The sequence below is a fragment of the Podarcis muralis genome, chromosome 16, assembly GCF_964188315.1.
Source record: "Podarcis muralis chromosome 16, rPodMur119.hap1.1, whole genome shotgun sequence".
Taxonomy (NCBI): domain Eukaryota; kingdom Metazoa; phylum Chordata; class Lepidosauria; order Squamata; family Lacertidae; genus Podarcis; species Podarcis muralis.
Window position 1 is genome coordinate 30,273,918 of NC_135670.1, and position 17,619 is coordinate 30,291,536.

The 17,619-nt window shown below is 46.3% G+C and overlaps 1 protein-coding gene across 7 annotated transcripts in view; it reads left to right on the forward strand.

Moving 5' to 3' along the window:
• Positions 1 to 14,393, forward strand: part of COMT (catechol-O-methyltransferase) — a 46,187-nt gene extending 31,794 nt beyond the window's left edge. For 4 of the 7 annotated variants that reach the window (XM_077920672.1, XM_028709418.2, XM_028709419.2 and 1 more), the window contains exons 2-5: positions 2,533 to 2,821; positions 7,221 to 7,414; positions 11,570 to 11,701; positions 12,901 to 14,393. In XM_077920672.1, the coding sequence (XP_077776798.1) occupies positions 2,533 to 2,821; positions 7,221 to 7,414; positions 11,570 to 11,701; positions 12,901 to 13,080 (795 nt within the window). In that variant the 3' untranslated portion in view covers positions 13,081 to 14,393. Of the gene's footprint in view, positions 1 to 643; positions 697 to 2,532; positions 2,822 to 7,220; positions 7,415 to 11,569; positions 11,702 to 12,900 lie in introns of all 7 variants that reach the window. The other 3 variants (XM_077920673.1, XM_028709422.2, XM_028709423.2) reach the window with 1 other exon arrangement.
• The last annotated feature ends 3,226 nt before the right edge of the window (positions 14,394 to 17,619 follow it).

Consider the following 17,619-nt stretch of genomic DNA (forward strand, 5'->3'; position numbering starts at 1 on the left):
AAATACTCTGAATCTCAGGACTCCCCACCCCCACCCCCTTCATGGGTCCTATTGTAAGCATTCACAACTACATATTATTCTGTTCTATATTTTATATCAATCCATATTGTCCATAGTATTTGTCACATTACAAGTGAGATTAAAATCCTGCTAATGTTTTCATCTGCTTGCAGTGGTCTCTTAAATAGATTAAAATGTTTTCCACTCCAGGATCTTTTGATAAAGGGTGGTATATAAATTGAATAGATGATGGTGATGATGATGATGATTATCATCCTAATAAAGCCCTTTTCTGAGTATGGGAATGGGAAACCGAAAGTGGTCGATTCGACCATACCTGGTAGGATTGCTCTGTAAAATAGCTAAAATAGGCATACATAGAATCTTGGCTTAGGTTTCATGGAACAGGCAAAGGCAAACTGGGCCTTCCAGCTGTTTTGGGACTACAATTCCCATCATCCTTGACCACTGGTCCTGTTAGCTAGGGATGATGGGAGTTGTATTCCCAAAACAGCTGGAGGGCCGAGTTTGCCTATGCCTGTCATAGAAGCAGTAGCCTCAGTCTCCTTAGATGACTAGCTAGTTACAAAACCTTGCCTATGATAGAGTGGACCTTTCATTCCCTTCTCTTTGTCTTCGATAGCTGGGCTGTACCAGAGGCTCTCCTTCTCCTGAAGTTTCTTTCAATAAGAAAAGGTAATTGAATGCTAGCAGTTTGGGAATCATCCTTTTTTGGAGGGCTTGCAGAATAACAACAGCAATCACCTGTGTCACAAACCAGATTGGATGAAAACTCGTATCGGAGTGCTCTGTAAATTGAGAGCCATAGTTTTTAATATACTAACCCTTTATGCTCTTCCACACACATTTTAATTAGATCTTATAGACTTTTATATATGCCTTCTGTTTCAATACTTTTTAGCTTTCCAAAATGTTTTACAGATTTTGAATGATTGTACCCCATCCTACTTATCCTGGTCTACGCGTGTAATAAAGATTTGAATTTGAATTCAACAACAATAAACTTGGGTGGTGACAAAAGTGGTGGCTTTCTTTGCGCTCCTTTGCCTTAGCAGCTTTGCTGAGACCTTTTTAAAATGTTTAGTGTTTTTTAATCTGTGTTTTCATGATTGTATAGTTGGTTTTAATGCGTCTTATGGATTTTAGCTGTGGTTTTATCCTCAGTTTTATGATGTACTCTGCCTGGAGAGCTCATTGACTGATGTATTAATCTTTCAATAAAATAAATGTTCCATCTTAAAAAAAAAAAAAAATTATACCAAGTTTAGCGCACCAGCTCACATCAACGAGGCCAGGGGCCGTCAATACACCCGTCTCAGCTTAAACATACAAGCCGAAATATGCCAGCCACCTTGAGACATATCCACATGAAATAGACATTTATAACGCAAGGGTAGTAAGGTCCTCGGACCATTGCCTGGTTGTAGATTGTGGGTGATTATCTTTCCAGTGCAAGTCACATGGTGATCATAAGTGTTTGCAGGAACTGTCAACCCCGATTAGCTCAGTTTCTCACTCCAGCCTTAAATTCAGTTATCTACATTTTGCAGCAATTGCCATCTTTTAAAAAACAACAAACGTCATGAAAATTCATCAGCACTTTCTCCTAATAGACACCTTTTTATATGCAGTTTCCCTAGTATGCACTTTTTGTATGTCGTTTTCACTAATATCCTCATTTTTATGCATACCTTAATATATGTATGTTTTGTAATCATTGTTTCGACAGCACTGCAAAATTCAGATGAGTGCAAATTTTGAAGGATGCAATGTTTCGGTTCACATGTTGTTTCGGAGAGCACACATGTGATAAATCCAGCTTTCTTTAAAAAAAAAATTATTAGATTTTCCACAATTGTAACAAAAACCACAAAGCAAAATAACACACAAAGACATAAATAAACAAATAAATAAACAAATAATAACAACAAACTTAATTCTTTGAAAATCCCACCTTTTTACACCTCTTAATTGACTTCTAGTCCCTCCCTTCTGAATTTCCTTATAATTGAATGTAACAGCTTTCCAATATCATTATTAAACTAAAAATTACTCCAATTAAGTTCATCTTATTCACTTTTCTTAATAGTCTAAATCCCATTTATTTATTTATATCCTATTCTAATCCTAGGCCTATTTGGTACTTTCAAGTAGTTTTTAATTTTCTATATTACAATATTTATTCAAATAGTCCTTAAATTTCCTCCAATCTTCCTGAAACTCCTCTTCTTTCTGGTCGCGGATTCTTCCAGTCAGGTCAGCTAGCTCCAAAAAGTCCATCATCTTCATCTGCCAATCTTCCACTGTCGGTAGTGCTTGTGTTTTCCAATTTTTAGCAAGTAATATTCGAGCAGCCGTTGTGGTACACAAAAATAATTTAACATCTTTCTTGGGCAGTTCCAAACCTATTATTCCAAGAAGAAAGGCCTCTGGTGATAAATCCAGCTTTCAATGTGTTCTGAAATGGATTTCTCCCCCATCCCTAACTGGTTGCCTACCTATGTCTTTCAGATGCTGGAAGGTTGGATATTGACCATCCTGGTATCTGTCGGTGTCGGCTCCCTCCTGTTCATGGTGGCGCTGGTGATCCTCCTCAGAAACAACATCCATGCTACTATGTTCTGGAATGAAATCGTGCTAGAGAAAATCACCAACTTCGTCATGGATCAGAGCAAAGAGCAGCGGATCTTGAACTCTGTGTCCTACAATGCCGTCAAAGGGGATCCCGAGAGCGTCTTGGACTGCATCGACAACTACTGCTCCCAGAAAGAGTGGGCCATGAACGTGGGCGATGAGAAAGGTAAACCGGTGTCATGGACGAGTTGGACGTTTTTGAGCACAATTCAAAGTGTTGGTGTTGACCTTTAAAGCCCTAAACGGCCTCGGCCCAGTATACCTGAAGGAGCGTCTCCACCCCCATCGTTCTGCCTGGACGCTGAGGTCCAGCGCCGAGGGCCTTCTTCCGGTTCCCTCATTGCGAGAAGCAAAGCTACAGGGAACCAGGCAGAAGGCCTTCTCGGTAGTGGTGCCCGCCCTGTGGAACGCCCTCCCATCAGATGTCAAAGCGATAAACTACTACCTGACATTCAGAAGACATCTTAAGGCAGCCCTGTTCAGGGAAGCTTTTAATGTGTGACATTTTAGTGTGTTTTTGGTCTCTCTGGAAGCTGCCCAGAGTGGCTGGGGAACAAATAATAAATTATTATTATTAAATTGCTATTGGACGCAGAGGAAGGGTGGGAAGAACCAGCTGGGGAACCCCCAAGGGAAGGAGGCTCGGATCCCGGGGAGTGGTGGCGGGGCGACAATGAGTGGTCAAAGGGAGAAGATGGAGAAGACTGGGAAGAGGCGGTGTCAAAGGATGAAGAGGTAACAGGGCTTAGTGAGCTGGGATGCAGAGTCTGTGGTGCAGAGTCACGAGATGCCAGCTCCCTTCTCCCTGGTCTCCCGGCGGTGTGAAAAGAGTGGAGGAGAGGTTGGCTTCATGCAGACACAGTCTCTGATTGCTTGGGAGAATCCCTGGAGAGGAGGGCTGTGGGGAGATGGAGACTTTCAGTCTTGGCAACTGATGCGTAAGACCTCCCAGAGATGAGGTGCTGTGCTCCTTAGTCCTGACACTCAGCCAAGTGATGATTGTGCTTTTGCTTCAAAAGAGTCAACTCCAACTTTGAGCAGTGTGATCTACTGTCAGTTTGCTCTTTGACAATGGAGTGGAGCTCCTTAAAAGTTGGTCTTTGGTTGCCACCAAGAGATGTGGAGATGGCTTCTCTTTAGAATATAAAGAAAGCCTTGCTGGATCAGGCCAAGGGCCCATCTAGTCCAGCATCAATATCCATCCAGAGTCTCATGGGAAGGAGCCAGCAGAACAACACTAATAATAATAATAATAATAATAATAATAATAATAATAAATTTTATTTATACCCCGCCCTCCCCAGCCAAGACCGGGCTCAGGGCGGCTAACAACCAATAATAAAAACAAGTTGATTAAAATACAATTTAAAAAACAAGATTAAAATACAACGTTAAAACATTAGGATGCAGCCTCTTCACAGGAGGAGAAAGGAAAAAGAAAGAGAGGGAGGGAATCAAACTGATTCTAAGCCAAAGGCCAGGTGGAACAACTCTGTCTTACAAGCCCTGTGGAAAGAAATCAGATCCCGCAGGTCCCTGGTCTCATGAGACAGAGCGTTCCACCAGGCCGGAGCCAGTGTTGAGAAGGCCCTGGCTCTGGTTGAGGCTAATCTAACTTCCTTAGGGCCCGGGACCTCTAGGGTGTTGCTATTTATGGACCTTAAGGTCCTCCGTGGGGCATACCGGGAGAGGCATACCATAGAGAGAGCATACCACTAGCCGTCCTTGTGATTCCCAGCAACTGGCCTTCAGAGGCATTCTGCTTCCGCCAGTGGAGGCAACCTGCCTCCGGACAGCCTTGCATTTAACAACGTGCCTGGTAGCCACAGCCAGCCAGGAATTCCATGCAGGCACATCCTTACAATTCCATGTAGGTCATTGAGACACCTGGTGGAAAAAAAGACGATTCTCTTCATTATCCCATTGTCAGCCTGCTGCGTTTTGGTGCTGGTGGGACACGGGTGGTGCTGTGGTCTAAACCACTGATCAGAACTTGCCGATCAGAAGGTTGGTGGTTCGAATCCCCACAACGGGGTGAGCTCCCGTTGCTCTGTCCCTGCTCCTGCCAACCTAGCAGTTCGAAAGCACGTCAAAGTGCAAGTAGATAAATAGGTACCGCTCCAGCGGGAAGGTAAACGGTGTTTCCGTGCGCTGCTCTGGTTCACCAGAAGCGGCTTAGTCATGCTGGCCACATGACCTGGAAGCTGTACGCCGGCTCCCTCGGCCAATAAAGCGAGATGAGCGCCGCAACCCCAGAGTCAGTCACGACTGGACCTAATGGTCAGGGGTCCCTTTACCCTTTACCTTTACAGGGGAAGGGGAGCCCCAGTTCATTTTGAGTACATAGCTGTGCCCCTGGGCATGGATAAAAGAAGCTGGTGAACAACTGTGTACATTTACGTTTTCCTACAGCGAGGTTTACTTCTGAGCAAACACTCAAAGCGACAGGAACAACACTAAGCAACTTCTGTCGTGCCTGGGGGAGGAAATTCATGTTTATGTATTAGTTAAAAGAGTTCTTCTAACACGATCAACAATTATAAACTGTGCCATCCAGGTAGAACTTTGGGGGCAGAAGTCCAGGGACCAGTTCAGAAGAATGAGCAGGGGGGTCCCCAAACACGAATCTATAGAGTCACCGCAGGACTGTGAAGTCCAGAGTCAAATATTATTTAAACTTAACTACTGCCAAGTAAAGTAAGTAAACAGAGTGTTCTTTTGTGGAAGTTTAAAAGGGGGTGGGTATTCTCTTTCTGACACTGCTACATAACTTCTAGACCAGTTACTAAAAAATCTCCTCCCAGGAAAGGAAAAATCCTTGATCTAAAAAGGCTGGGCAAGATCCAGGCAAAGCCAAGTTCATTGGAAATCGCCTAGATTCCCCTGGGAGAGATCAAGTTGCTTACACACCATACATTTAAAGCACACACACACCCAACACACAAAAGTAATCACTGCAGTTTGTTAAGGGTACTGGAGATTCTAAGGTGTAAACTAAGGTTCCCAAGACTGGGAAGGTGTTTTTATTAAATGTATGACATTCTGATAAGAAGAGAGGGGGAGATCAATGCGGTTTAAAAGAGCATGGATCGTACCCATTGCCTACCAGCAGGTGTTCTGCATCACTCCTTGCTGCAGAGGTGTAAACAGAAAGGGAAAGAGAGCGGGGGCGACTGGACACAGAAAATGATGTCCGGGTTGGCTAATAATTCCTACCGAGCATTCTCGGCAGGAGACGGTGGTAGACTCGGCAGGCTTTGTTCCTTTCTGCTCACGGTTTGCTACCAGCAAACATGTGCAGGTGTTTCTGCTTCCCGAGGAACAGCCGGAGAGAGAGAGAGAGAGAGAGAGAGAGAGAGAGAGAGAGAAAGAAAGAAAGAAAGAAAGAAAGAAAGAAAGAAAGAAAGAAAGAATTCCCCCAAAGCGTCAGACCCAAATGGGACTACAGCGCACACCGGGCCTCTTCTCTGCAATGGAGTCTTTCCTTTCCAGAACCAAAGCGGCTCCTCTCCGAAAAGGTTATGGGGCTGACAAGTGTTGTTGTGGTAGGAAAGACAAAGAGAGGGGAGGAGTGACTTTGGCTGTGGGTTAAACCACAGAGCCTAGGACTTGGCGATCAGAAGGTCGGCGGTTCGAATCCCCGCAACAGGGTGAGCTCCCGTTGCTCGGTCCCTGCTCCTGCCCACCTAGCAGTTCAAAGCACATCAAAGTGCAAGTAGATAAATAGGTACCACTCTGGTGGGAAGGTAAACGGCATTTCCGTGCGCTGCTCTGGTTCACCAGAAGCGGCTGAGTCATGCTGGTCACATGACCCGGAAGCTGTACGCCGGCTCCCGCAGCCAATAAAGCGAGATGAGCGCCGCAACCCCAGAGTCGGCCACGACTAGACCTAATGGTCAGGGGTCCCTTTACCTTTACCAACTGCATGCATCCCTAAACAGCCCTTTCAAGAGGATACATGGCAGGATTTGGCTCATGGCAAGGAAAATATTCTCCTTCTCAGTACCCAGAACAGTTCTGTATTACCTGCCTTGCCTCCTGGTAAGATGTGCACAATTCAGCCTAGCGCTATGGTCATTGCAGATTGAGAATTTCAATCATAATGTAACCTAAAATGTTTAGGATATGGCATTTCTGTTCTAAACGTCCACAAGTCAAACTCAGACAAATCAAACAGATATAACAACCGACAACAAAAACTCCAATCCATTCTGTTCTTAAACAATATTAAACACTTGTTAATAAAGCATAAAGTTGTACATTGTCCTGTCCATTTCTCATCCCAGTGCCTCCATTTTCAAACAGAAGCACTGTCTGTTTCCCCCCTCTCTCAGTCTCTCACTGTCTTAGTCAATTTCACTGGGTATACCACGTCCCAAATTCTCAATAGCTATTCAGTGGTGAATCTATACATATGATCTTGCTCCCAGGTTACCCTGTCTCAGACACCTCTACTGTAATTTAGAAAAATGAAAAAATGCAGTTTTTAAGGCTCTTCTGTCAACTAATCAGGTCTCCAGGCCTATTAATCGAGCCCTGCTAAAGTAAACACCCTCCTTTTCCAGGTGTGATCCTAGATAAGGTCGTCGAGGAGGCGGATCCTACCATCGCTTTGGAATTTGGAACGTACGTAGGCTACTCGGCCATCAGGATCGCTCGCCTTTTGAAACCAAACGCCCGTCTTCTTACCATCGAATTCAATCCCGAGTTTGCCTCCATTGCCAGAGAGATCATCGAAATTGCTGGACTCAGCGAGAAGGTACCGTCCGGCGTACAGAGAGCTCCAAAATGTTTGTCAGCAGCAAATGGATGGTTGCCAACACTCTCTGAGAGAGTCGTTTTTAATTTTGTAGAATTGTAGAGTTTTGGGGATGGGGCATCAAAGATCATCTGGTCCAAGTCCCTCCCAAGGCTCCCACAGCATCCCTGATAGGTGGCACTGCCAGTGAGCCAGTGTGGTGTAGAGGTTAAGAGCGGTAGTCTTGTAATCTGGGGAACTGGGTTCGCGTCACCGCTCCTCCACATGCAGCTGCTGGGTGACCTTGGGCTAGTCTCACTTCTCTGAAGTCTCTCAGCCTCGCTCACCTCACAGAGTGTTTGTTGTGGGGGAGGAAGGGAAAGGAGATTGTGAGCCGCTTTGAGACTCCTTCGGGTAGTGATAAAGCAGGTTATCAAATCCAAACTCTTCTTCTTCTTCTTCTGGGGTATTGTGGGAAATTTAGATGGCAGACCGCCACACCAGGTGTGCTGCTGGAAATTAAAATGTCAGGCCCAGTGCTCATTGGATTGGAAATCAGGGCACAGGAGGGCACAGGACAGGCTCTGGGATCTGTCCATCAGTCCTGGTAGCCCTGCCTAAGGATGTGGGTGGATGCCAGGCCAGAATGAGGTAGGAAAGGGAAGATGCAAACTATACATTTGAAACACGTCCGACACACATTTAAAGCACGACTTCTGCACTCTTAGACTACGGTTACCAGATTTTTTTCAATGAATCCGGGGACACTTTTTTTTTTTTAAGCTGAGTAGCAACAGGGAGTCAATAGGGGGATGTTGAGGCAAAAGACCCTGGGCCCAAGCACACATGCATATTGTATAAAGGTGCAAAGCCCTTCTTTTGCACCCTGTGAAACATAAATGCACAGTTTTTTAAAAAACTGGGGCAATGGCGCGGAGCCTGCCTGTGACTCCTGAGCCTTCCCTGATCTCCTTCCCCCTTTGTTTTGACAGATGGGGGAGGCTTGGGAGTCACAGGCGGGCAGCTGTTGCCCAGGAGGGGCCAGCCTGGTAGTGTAGTTGGCTGGCTCCGGGCTGCTGAGGCTGCCACGTTTCCCGGGGACAGATTTGCAAATCCAGGGACTGTCCCCGGGAACCGGGGACGTCTGGTAATCCTATCTTAGACTACACGTTTGTTTTGCTGCTGAAATTGAGCGCACACCCTGTTTTGTGATCAAGGATGGCGAAACTGTAGCTCTCCAGATCTTTGGTGGACTATGGCTCCCATCGTTCCTGGCCATTGGCCATGCTGGCCAGGGCTGATGGGAGTTGTAGTCCACCACTTCTGAAGAGCCACAAGTTCCCCATCCCTGCAGATGATTGGGGCAGATCTGGGTTTGACTATGGGGTAGTTTGGCCCTGAGTGACCCTTGGCCGAGCTGAGTTGTTGGGAAAGGCCTTGCTCTTTATTATTTTGCCCTTACAGAAGAAACAATTGCAGCCTCATAAACTTTCCCGGATCATAAGCCAAGCGAATCACTAGTTCCCACCAGAGACTTCCTTCGCCACTGGCAGAAGTGTTAACATCCCCTTGACCAGGAGCAAAGGTCATCTACTTTATAACTACACAGAGAGAAAATGTTTGGGGAAGAAATAACCAAGCCAGTTTATTAAAGGTAAAGGTAAAGGTACCCCTGCCCATACGGGCCAGTCTTGCCAGACTCTAGGGTTGTGCGCTCATCTCACTCTATAGGCCGGGAGCCAGTGCTGTCCGCAGACACTTCCGGGTCACGTGGCCAGCGTGACATCGCTGCTCTGGCAAGCCAGCGCAGCACACGGAACACCGTTTACCTTCCCGCTAGTAAGCGGTCCCTATTTATCTACTTGCACCCGAAGGTGCTTTCGAACTGCTAGGTTGGCAGGCGCTGGGACCGAACGACAGGAGCGCACCCCGCCACAGGGATTCGAACCGCCGACCTTTCGATCGGCAAGTCCTAGGTGCTGAGGCTTTAGCCCACAGCGCCACCTGCGTCCCAGCCAGTTTATTACGCACACACAAAACCCAAGTGACCCCCCCCAAGTCGTATTTGACCAAAGCATTTTTTGGTGTTTACAGCAGGGCAATTCATCTGCTTTGGTGGCTGGTGCACACTGGGACTAATAGGGCAGAAGGCAGGGAGACCAACAGTAGGTGGCGCTGCAGGCAATGACAAGCAGAGCCAACCAATTCTAGTTTTGTCCCTGCTGAGTTCTGCAAGGGGTCACACTGAGACGAAGGAGGAAGAAGCTGACAGGCCTCTTGGATTTGTTGTACATAAGGAGGCAGGTGCATGGGGGCTGGTTGAGGGCAGTGCCCCCTAATAAACCAGCCTCTACTGCAGTGGTTTCCAAACTTTCTCAGGCCACTGCCCTTTGGCTTCATAAACTCATCCCCAATGCCCCCTGAAGGAGCGTCTCCACCCCCTCGTTCTGCCTGGACACTGAGGTCCAGCTCCAAGGGCCTTCTGGCAGTTCCCTCACTGCGAGAAGCGAGGGCCTTCTCGGTAATGGCACCCGCCCTGTGGAATGCCCTCCCCTCAGATGTCAAGGAAATAAGCAACTATCTGACTTTTAGAAGACATCTGAAGGCAGCCCTGTTTAGGGATGCTTTTAATGTTTGATGTTTTATTGTGTTTTTAATATCCTGTTGGAAGCCACTCAGAGTGGCTGGGGAGGCCTGGCCAGATGGGCGGGGTATAAGTAATAAATTGTTGTTGTTGTTGTTCCCCATAAAAAGCATTCTTCAGAACAGCGGTTTGCACAATCCGCTATGGAAGATAATAGCACAGTAAGATTCAAAACAGTAGCAATCAATTGCACATTTATTCAAGGTCCAATTAAAATGATTTAGTTTAATTTTCAGCTGTGGACCACCCACGTTGGGAACCATGGCCCTCCTGCTTTCAACGTCTAAAGCATATCATCATCATCATCATCATTATTAATTTATTAGTTGATTTACTTCAGAAAGTGACTCAAACAAGCCACTAAAATGGTTACTCTATGCAAATCAACCACAAGTACTTGAAACTCTTCAAACGAGGAGCTGACTATTGCTATTATTGTAATAATTTCTTAGTTGCTTTGCTGACGACAAGTGACTCAAACGAGCCACTGAAATGTTTAAAAAGTATGCCAATAAAAGGCAGGTCTTTCATAACCGACCCCTCTAAAAACAACCACAAGTGCTCAAAACCCTTCCAGTTATGAGCTAAAAGAAGAGTTTTTGCTTGGTGTCTAAAAATAGATAAAAGGAGGACCCAGGTGAGTCCGCCTTAGGGAGAGCATTAGGCAGTCTATCCATAGCATACAATCTTGGTTCTGTATCTGGGGCTGGCTCTGGGGCCTGGGGCAAAGTGCGTTCTTGTGAGCCTCCTCTTCTGTTGATGGGACCTGGCTGGCTTACCTGGCGTTGGCGAGAGACAGCGGCACCATTTTAACTCGCACTAGCTGCCCTTTTTGCGGGACGAAGCGGGGCTTGCCGATCAGAAGGTCGGCGGTTCAAATCCCAATGACGGGGTGAGCTCCCGTTGCTCGGTCCCTGCTCCTGCCAACCTAGCAGTTCGAAAGCACGTCAAGGTGCAAGTAGATAAATAGGTACTGCTCTGGCGGGAAGGTAAACGCTGTTTCCATGCGCTGCTCTAGTTCTCCAGAAGCGGCTTAGTCATGCTGGCCACATGACCCGGAAGGTGTACGCTGGCTCCCTCGGCCAATAAAGCGAGATGAGCACTGCAACCCCAGAGTCGGCCCTTTACCTTTTTAGCTGCCCTTTTGATGTCTAATATTGCCCAGAGTGACACTGCCTAGGGCAGGCTTCCTCAAACTCGGCCCTCCAGATGTTTTTGGCCTACAACTCCCATGATCCCTAGCTAGCAGGACCAGTGGTCAGGGATGATGGGAATTGTAGTCTCAAAACATCTGGAGGGCTGAGTTTGAGGAAGCCAGGCCTAGGGGCACTGTGGAAAATTTAAAATGGCCGCTGGACCCAGCCACTAGATGCTGTTCACAGTACTAGGTCAGGGATTAGGGATTAAAGGGGGCTCCAGAAGAGACATCAGCTATGCCCCCCACCCAAGTGCACTGAGACCCCAAAAGCTGCTCAAGGAAGGCGGATACTGACGCCGAACCTTTCTGTAACACAGCTCTTCTTTGCTTTCAGATCACAATCATCGAGGGCCATTCTCAGGACATCATCCCACAGCTGAGGGAAAAATATCAGGTGGACAAGGTCGATTTTGTCTTTCTGGACCACTGGAAAGAAAGATACTGTCCCGACACCATCCTCCTCGAAGTAAGTTGGAGCGGTGCCTCTCTGGAAATTAAGAGATTCCATATTCCTGGTGTGGACCACACGCAGCGGTCTGAATTCTAATATGGCTTAGAACCTGCTAGATTTTGTCTTTCATTTTGGTCTTCCGAAAGACCAAAGGTGATGGGAGTTCAGAACACCTGGAGTCAAAAACATCTGGACGTCAGCAGCTTGGGGAGGGCTGAGTTAGCCTGCCTTGTGTCCTTTGAGAGGGAGAAGCTATCAGCTTGCTAGCTAGGGGCCTTGCATTCATTTTTTAAATAGTCCTATTTGTTTTAGCTATGAAAACAAATGGGAATTCAAATGAACGAGTTCCAAATGAAAATTACCTTTGTTTTTCATTGGTTTCTACGGGGATGAAAACAGTGAAAGAGTTTGAAGCAGGTGTAAAAGGGCACAGCAATATTTTAGAAAGCCACCGGGGGTGGAGGATGTGGGAGAACAGTAAAACTGACGGAGCTGAAAATGGGGTCTGCAAAATGGGGACCCTGCCTGCACCCAGCCAAGGGAGGGTGGTGTCATCGCAGAATGGCTAGAAAACACAGAAGTTAGAGGCAGCAGAAGTCTGGCCAGGTCTCCCATTCAAGCCATAAAGTAAGCAACATATGGAAATAATGGAACCAGTACAGTTCAAGTCAGTGTAGAAACAAAACAAACTCGCCCAGCCCACTTCCAAACTTCCACATTTCCACTTCTAACCTTATTAGATAAGAGATGGAAAGAAGATGAAGCCCCTCCTAGAGAAGAATGGCAGATCAAGTTGATGGATTATGCCGAAATGGCAGAAATGACGGAAAGAATCAAAAGTCAGGAAGACCAAAATCTTAATAATGAATGGGGAAAATTTATAACTTATCTTAAAGACCATTGCAAACAGTTAAATTCATTAGTAGGATTGGAATATTGCTTGTAGTTTAATGGTGAATTTTGGACACAATGGAGAGGTAAAAGATTTGGGTTATTATAAAAGATGCGGGAGGAAATGATTAACAATAGGACCCACAAAGGGGAGGAGGGAAGTCCAAGAGATTCCTTGGAATCTCGTTTTTATGTGGTAGATCTTCCGAACATCTCCTTGAAGAACTTCTGGGATTGTTCAAAATGAAGTAAAGACCTCCCTTAGAGTGGTAGGACCACTCTCAAGAGAGAGCTAATCGTCCATCTCCTGTGTCTTTTCTCAGGAATGTGGCTACCTAAAGAAGGGCTCCATCCTTCTGGCGGACAACATCGTCTACCCGGGGGCTCCAGATTTCGTCAAGTACATCCGTAGCCACAAAAGCTTTGACTGCACTAACTACCCCTCTCACCTGGAGTACATGAAAGTGGAGGACGCAATGGAAAAGGCCGTTTACATGGGATGAGAGCGAGAGTATTAAAACCTTAGTGTCGAGCCACTGTTTGTATGTGTGAACACACAGCGTAGTCCTGTCTGTGGGTCGGCGTTAGCTTTCTGTAGTTTTGGGCTTGTGGTTAAAGCGAATTTGTCACAGTAGAACAGGTTGCAAAGAAGGCAAGTCAGCAGGAGAACAAGGGAGCTTCTGTTATGGTCAACTGAGACCCACTGAAATGAATGAACATGGCCAACCTAGGTTCATTGATTTCGGTGGGTATACCCAGAGTAGACCCTAGCAGGATACAACCCCTTGTGTATAAATAGGCTAGGCAGCTAAGGATCCGTCTGGAGATGATGGGCAATTTTGTTACATTTCCATTTTAGCGAATGACCATTTTCATTGATGGACTGCACCTATTGGATTTTCTGCTTTTTACCCAACAATGCCAAAGCCCAGTGGCTCGCTTTGTGTTTCTCAGCCAAACAAGACCAAATTGCCTTTGGAGACAGACATAAAAGGGGCATTTCTGGGGGGAAAATATGGGGGAAAGCAATGAACAGATTTTTGAGGGAATTTGGACAAAATTACCTCCCCTGTGTTCCCATTAGTGCATGGATGGGGGAACTGGTGGTCTTCCAAACGGTGTCGGGACCTCCCAGCTCATGGTCAAGGAAGATGGGAGTTGCAGCCCAGTGACACCTGGGGAGAGGTTATACTGCTGCCTTGTAAACAGATTAAATAGGGGGGGGGGAGAAATGCTTGGATTTATGGTGGGTCCTTCATCCGAACTGATTGACGATGACCTTCAGGGTCCCTTCCAACTCCCTTTGATTCTATGAATTCTTACAACGTTGTAGTAGTTGCAGAAAGAGAAGCCGCTTCTTTCTACTAAAGGCCCAGAATGTGCAGGTGACAAAGACCCTGATGGAGGTGTAGCTGTTCTTCACTTTTATCTCTTTGGGCATTGCTTGTAAACCAAGGGAATCCTTCCGGAATGATCCGTGGGAAATTCATGTTGCTGCAGTTGATAGTCGTGCTCCCATTGGTTGAGCTGTCGTTTGTGTTCTGCACTGTAAAATTGCTGAGCGATTTCCTCACTTCCCAAGGTGAGAGGGACCAACGCAGAGAGAGTGATTTTGTCTCTCCTCAAAGCTTTCAATAAATCCCCTGGCTGCGTACTCCCTCTTGCAGGTCCCAAAGGGCGTATATAATTCAGATTTATAAATAAAAAATAGATTTACCCACCCACCCAAAGAGAACCATTTGTGTAATTTGCCATTCTTGCATCACTCATGCCTGTACTCTTTTATAAATTCTCGACGTTATAACAGACTCTCTTATGTATCACACACTTGCTTCATTTCTTTCCGCGCTGCCTTTAAAGATGCATGTATCCCTGAGGGTATATATACACACACAGTAGTAATGATCGGTACATAATATAACAATCATAAACGGACTCAAATTTATAAGCAAGAAGAAGAACAGCCACTGAGCGGGGAGGGAACCCCATAATTGGTTAAGAATTAAAACCCCAAGGAAATTATTATTTTTTTAAGTATTTGCCAATCACTGAAAAGATAGCAGGTGGGACCAGGTGAGCTTTCCTCGGGGGAAGAATTCCCTAGATGGGGTGCTATCAACCAAGAGGGCCTCCAACGATTATCAGAACAGGAGTTGCCAGCCTTTCGGGGCCTGTGGGCAAACGAGGAATTTTGAGAAGATGCTGGGGTCGCTGCTCACAAGATGGCTGCCATGGGGGTGTGGCATAACTACATAACGGCTTCTGTCAGGTGTGTGGCATAAGACAAAATGGCTGCCATATTTAAAGGAGCCGAAAAAGAGGACCACAAAACACACCTCCACTAGTGTAGACAAGACACACCTACAGTACATCAGCATATGGCGGCATTTGCTTACGCTGAAAAGCTCTTTGCTCCTCCTGTTCCGAACAGGAGGAAGAGTGGGTGTCCAATCCAGGCATCCGGCAAAATCAGATACGGTCATACCTTGGGTTACAGCTGCTTCAGGTTGCGTTTTTTCGGGTTATGCACCCGCCGAAACCTGGAAGTACTTCAGGGTTTTGGCTGTCAGCCCTGCGCTTTGGGGCAGCAGAGAACAAACCTTTGCCCTCTTCGTAGCGGCAGCTCTTCAGCTATTTGACGATGCATTGCAGCTATATATTTAATGCCACCTGAAAGGCGAAGGCAATTTCTAAGCATACAGGTTAGTACTTTTCTCTGAGCTGACAACCCACAGTATGATTTCTATAGCTCAGGAGTTATGGATCTGTTTTCGATTCTTTTGAGGGAAAGATGTCAATAAGCAGAGCACCTTTGATGGATTGAAAACAAGGTCAAAATAACACCCTACCCCACACCAAAGGGAGCTCTGTGTGTGTTTCAGACAAGTTGATTTCAAACAATTAGGCCTAATTAAGATCAATTAGCCAAACAAGATATATTGGCTGGGCCCAGTAGCTAATGATCTGCTAACACATTCATTTTCTTGCCTACTTCTCATTTATTCGAGATGTGGTTTTTAATAAGCTGCATCAGGAAACATCAGGAGGAAGGAGACGGAGCCAGACACTGTTCTCAGTCAATAATTACAAAAGAAGAACAAAAGCAAACAGCCTTCCAAACTCTTCAGTCTTTCAGAACCAAACTAGCCACTGTAATCAGATGTCCTCCTATTTCTGATGCTCGGGCTAGAGTGATTTTTCCTCCTAATAGTTTTATATTTTATCGTTCTGCCCGGACACTGAGGTCCAGCACCGAGGGCCTTCTGGCAGTTCCCTCGCTGCGAGAAGTGATGTTGCAGGGAACCAGGCAGAGGGCCTTCTCAGTAGTGGCACCCACCCTGTGGAATGCCCTCCCACCAGATGTCAAAGAGAAAAATAACTACCAAACTTTTAGAAGACATCTAAAGGCAGCCCTGTTTAGGGAAGCTTTTAATGTTTAATAGGTTATTGTATTTTAGTGTTTTGTTGGAAGCCGCCCAGAGTGGCTGAGGGGACCCAGCCAGATGGGCGTGGTATAAATAATAAATTATTATTATTATTATTATTATTATTGAAACTTTTCAACGGACAATAAAAAACAGAAACGACACGAAGAAAGAAAGAATGAAAACAAAGAAAGCAAACAAGCAGAGAGAGAGAGAGAAAGAAAGAAAGAAAGAAAGAAAGAAAGAAAGAAAGAAAGAAAGAAAGAGATAAGTAACAGTGCCTTCCAACTATCCCATCTGTAAGTTGGGCCTGCAAGAGTTCCTCATAATAGTCCAACGTTCAATACAAAGTAGCATCCAGTTAGCTGATGTTTTCCCAGTGTTCAATCCAGGCATTGCCCAGATGGATAGAATCAAACTTCCTGATGAATTCTGATTCAGCAGTTGCATATTGGAATACAGGTGGCGACCATTTTCGGCACTCCCAGTGGACGCGCGATCCAGAAGAGGGCACAACAGGGTGGAATGGGGGCATGGCGTAACGGAACCCCTGCATGACATGGTCACCACCTCTATATCTTTTAAAGCTCCGTTCCTGTTGTCTGCTAACCACCTCGGTTTTTACATCTGCCAACTGCATTTATTCAAATTGCTGCACAGTAACAAGAGGAACGCAGTCAAAGACACCCCCCCCATTTGTACTCTACATTTAAAACAGTTCCATATCACTTTAAACAGCCATTCCCTTTCCTAAAGCATCTAGGGAGTCATAGTTTGTTAAAGGCGCACCAAGTGTCATGAGGACCTACAATTCCCAGAGTTCCCTAGGAAGAACGGTTGATTGTTGAGCCACTCTGGGTATTGTAGCTCTGTGAGGGGGTGTAGTAGGGGGCATAGCTGTCAACCGTCCCTTATTTGGTGGGAAACTCCCTTATCCCAGCGCCGTGTCCTGCTGCTGTCCCTTATTGATGATGTCCCTTAAATTTCCTGGGTTTCAAAGGAAGCAGCTCCTCTCCCTCCCTCCCTGCCGGCCAGGGAGGAGGGAGGCTCCAACTATGTGGCTTAGCTGTGTTGCTCACCCAATAAGGAGTCTAAGAACGACTGGGAGCTTGCATGCCTTGTGCCCAGCCGCTTTGCCTGGGGACTCGCCTTTGCTCAGCGCTTCCCAGCAGAGAGGTGATGGTGGTTTTCCTTGCTGCATCCCCTTTGCCGGGTTGCTGCGCTGTGGGAACCACCGCTTGAGGCTTCGTTTGGCTGCTGGCTGGGCTTTCTGCCTTTGGCTCGGAGGGGCTCAGAAGTTGAACATACCTGTGCTCGGAATCGGATGGATACGTCACCGACGGCCCACTCACCCTTGCTGGGGAAAAGGTCTGTCTGGAGTGGGGGCACATGGTGGACGAAAGGAAAGGAGCTGGTTGAGTACAATGGCGGGCGGCGATCTCGTGGGAGGGGGAGCTTTTGGATTTGTTTTGGAGGCTCCTTTGATTGACTGTTATGGGGAAAAGGAAACGAGCTGGTTGACTAAAATCCCTTATTTTGGCTGCTGATCCCTTATTTTCGAGGCTGCTGGTCCCTTATTTTCAAATCTGTAAGTTGACAGCAATGGTAGGGGGTCTT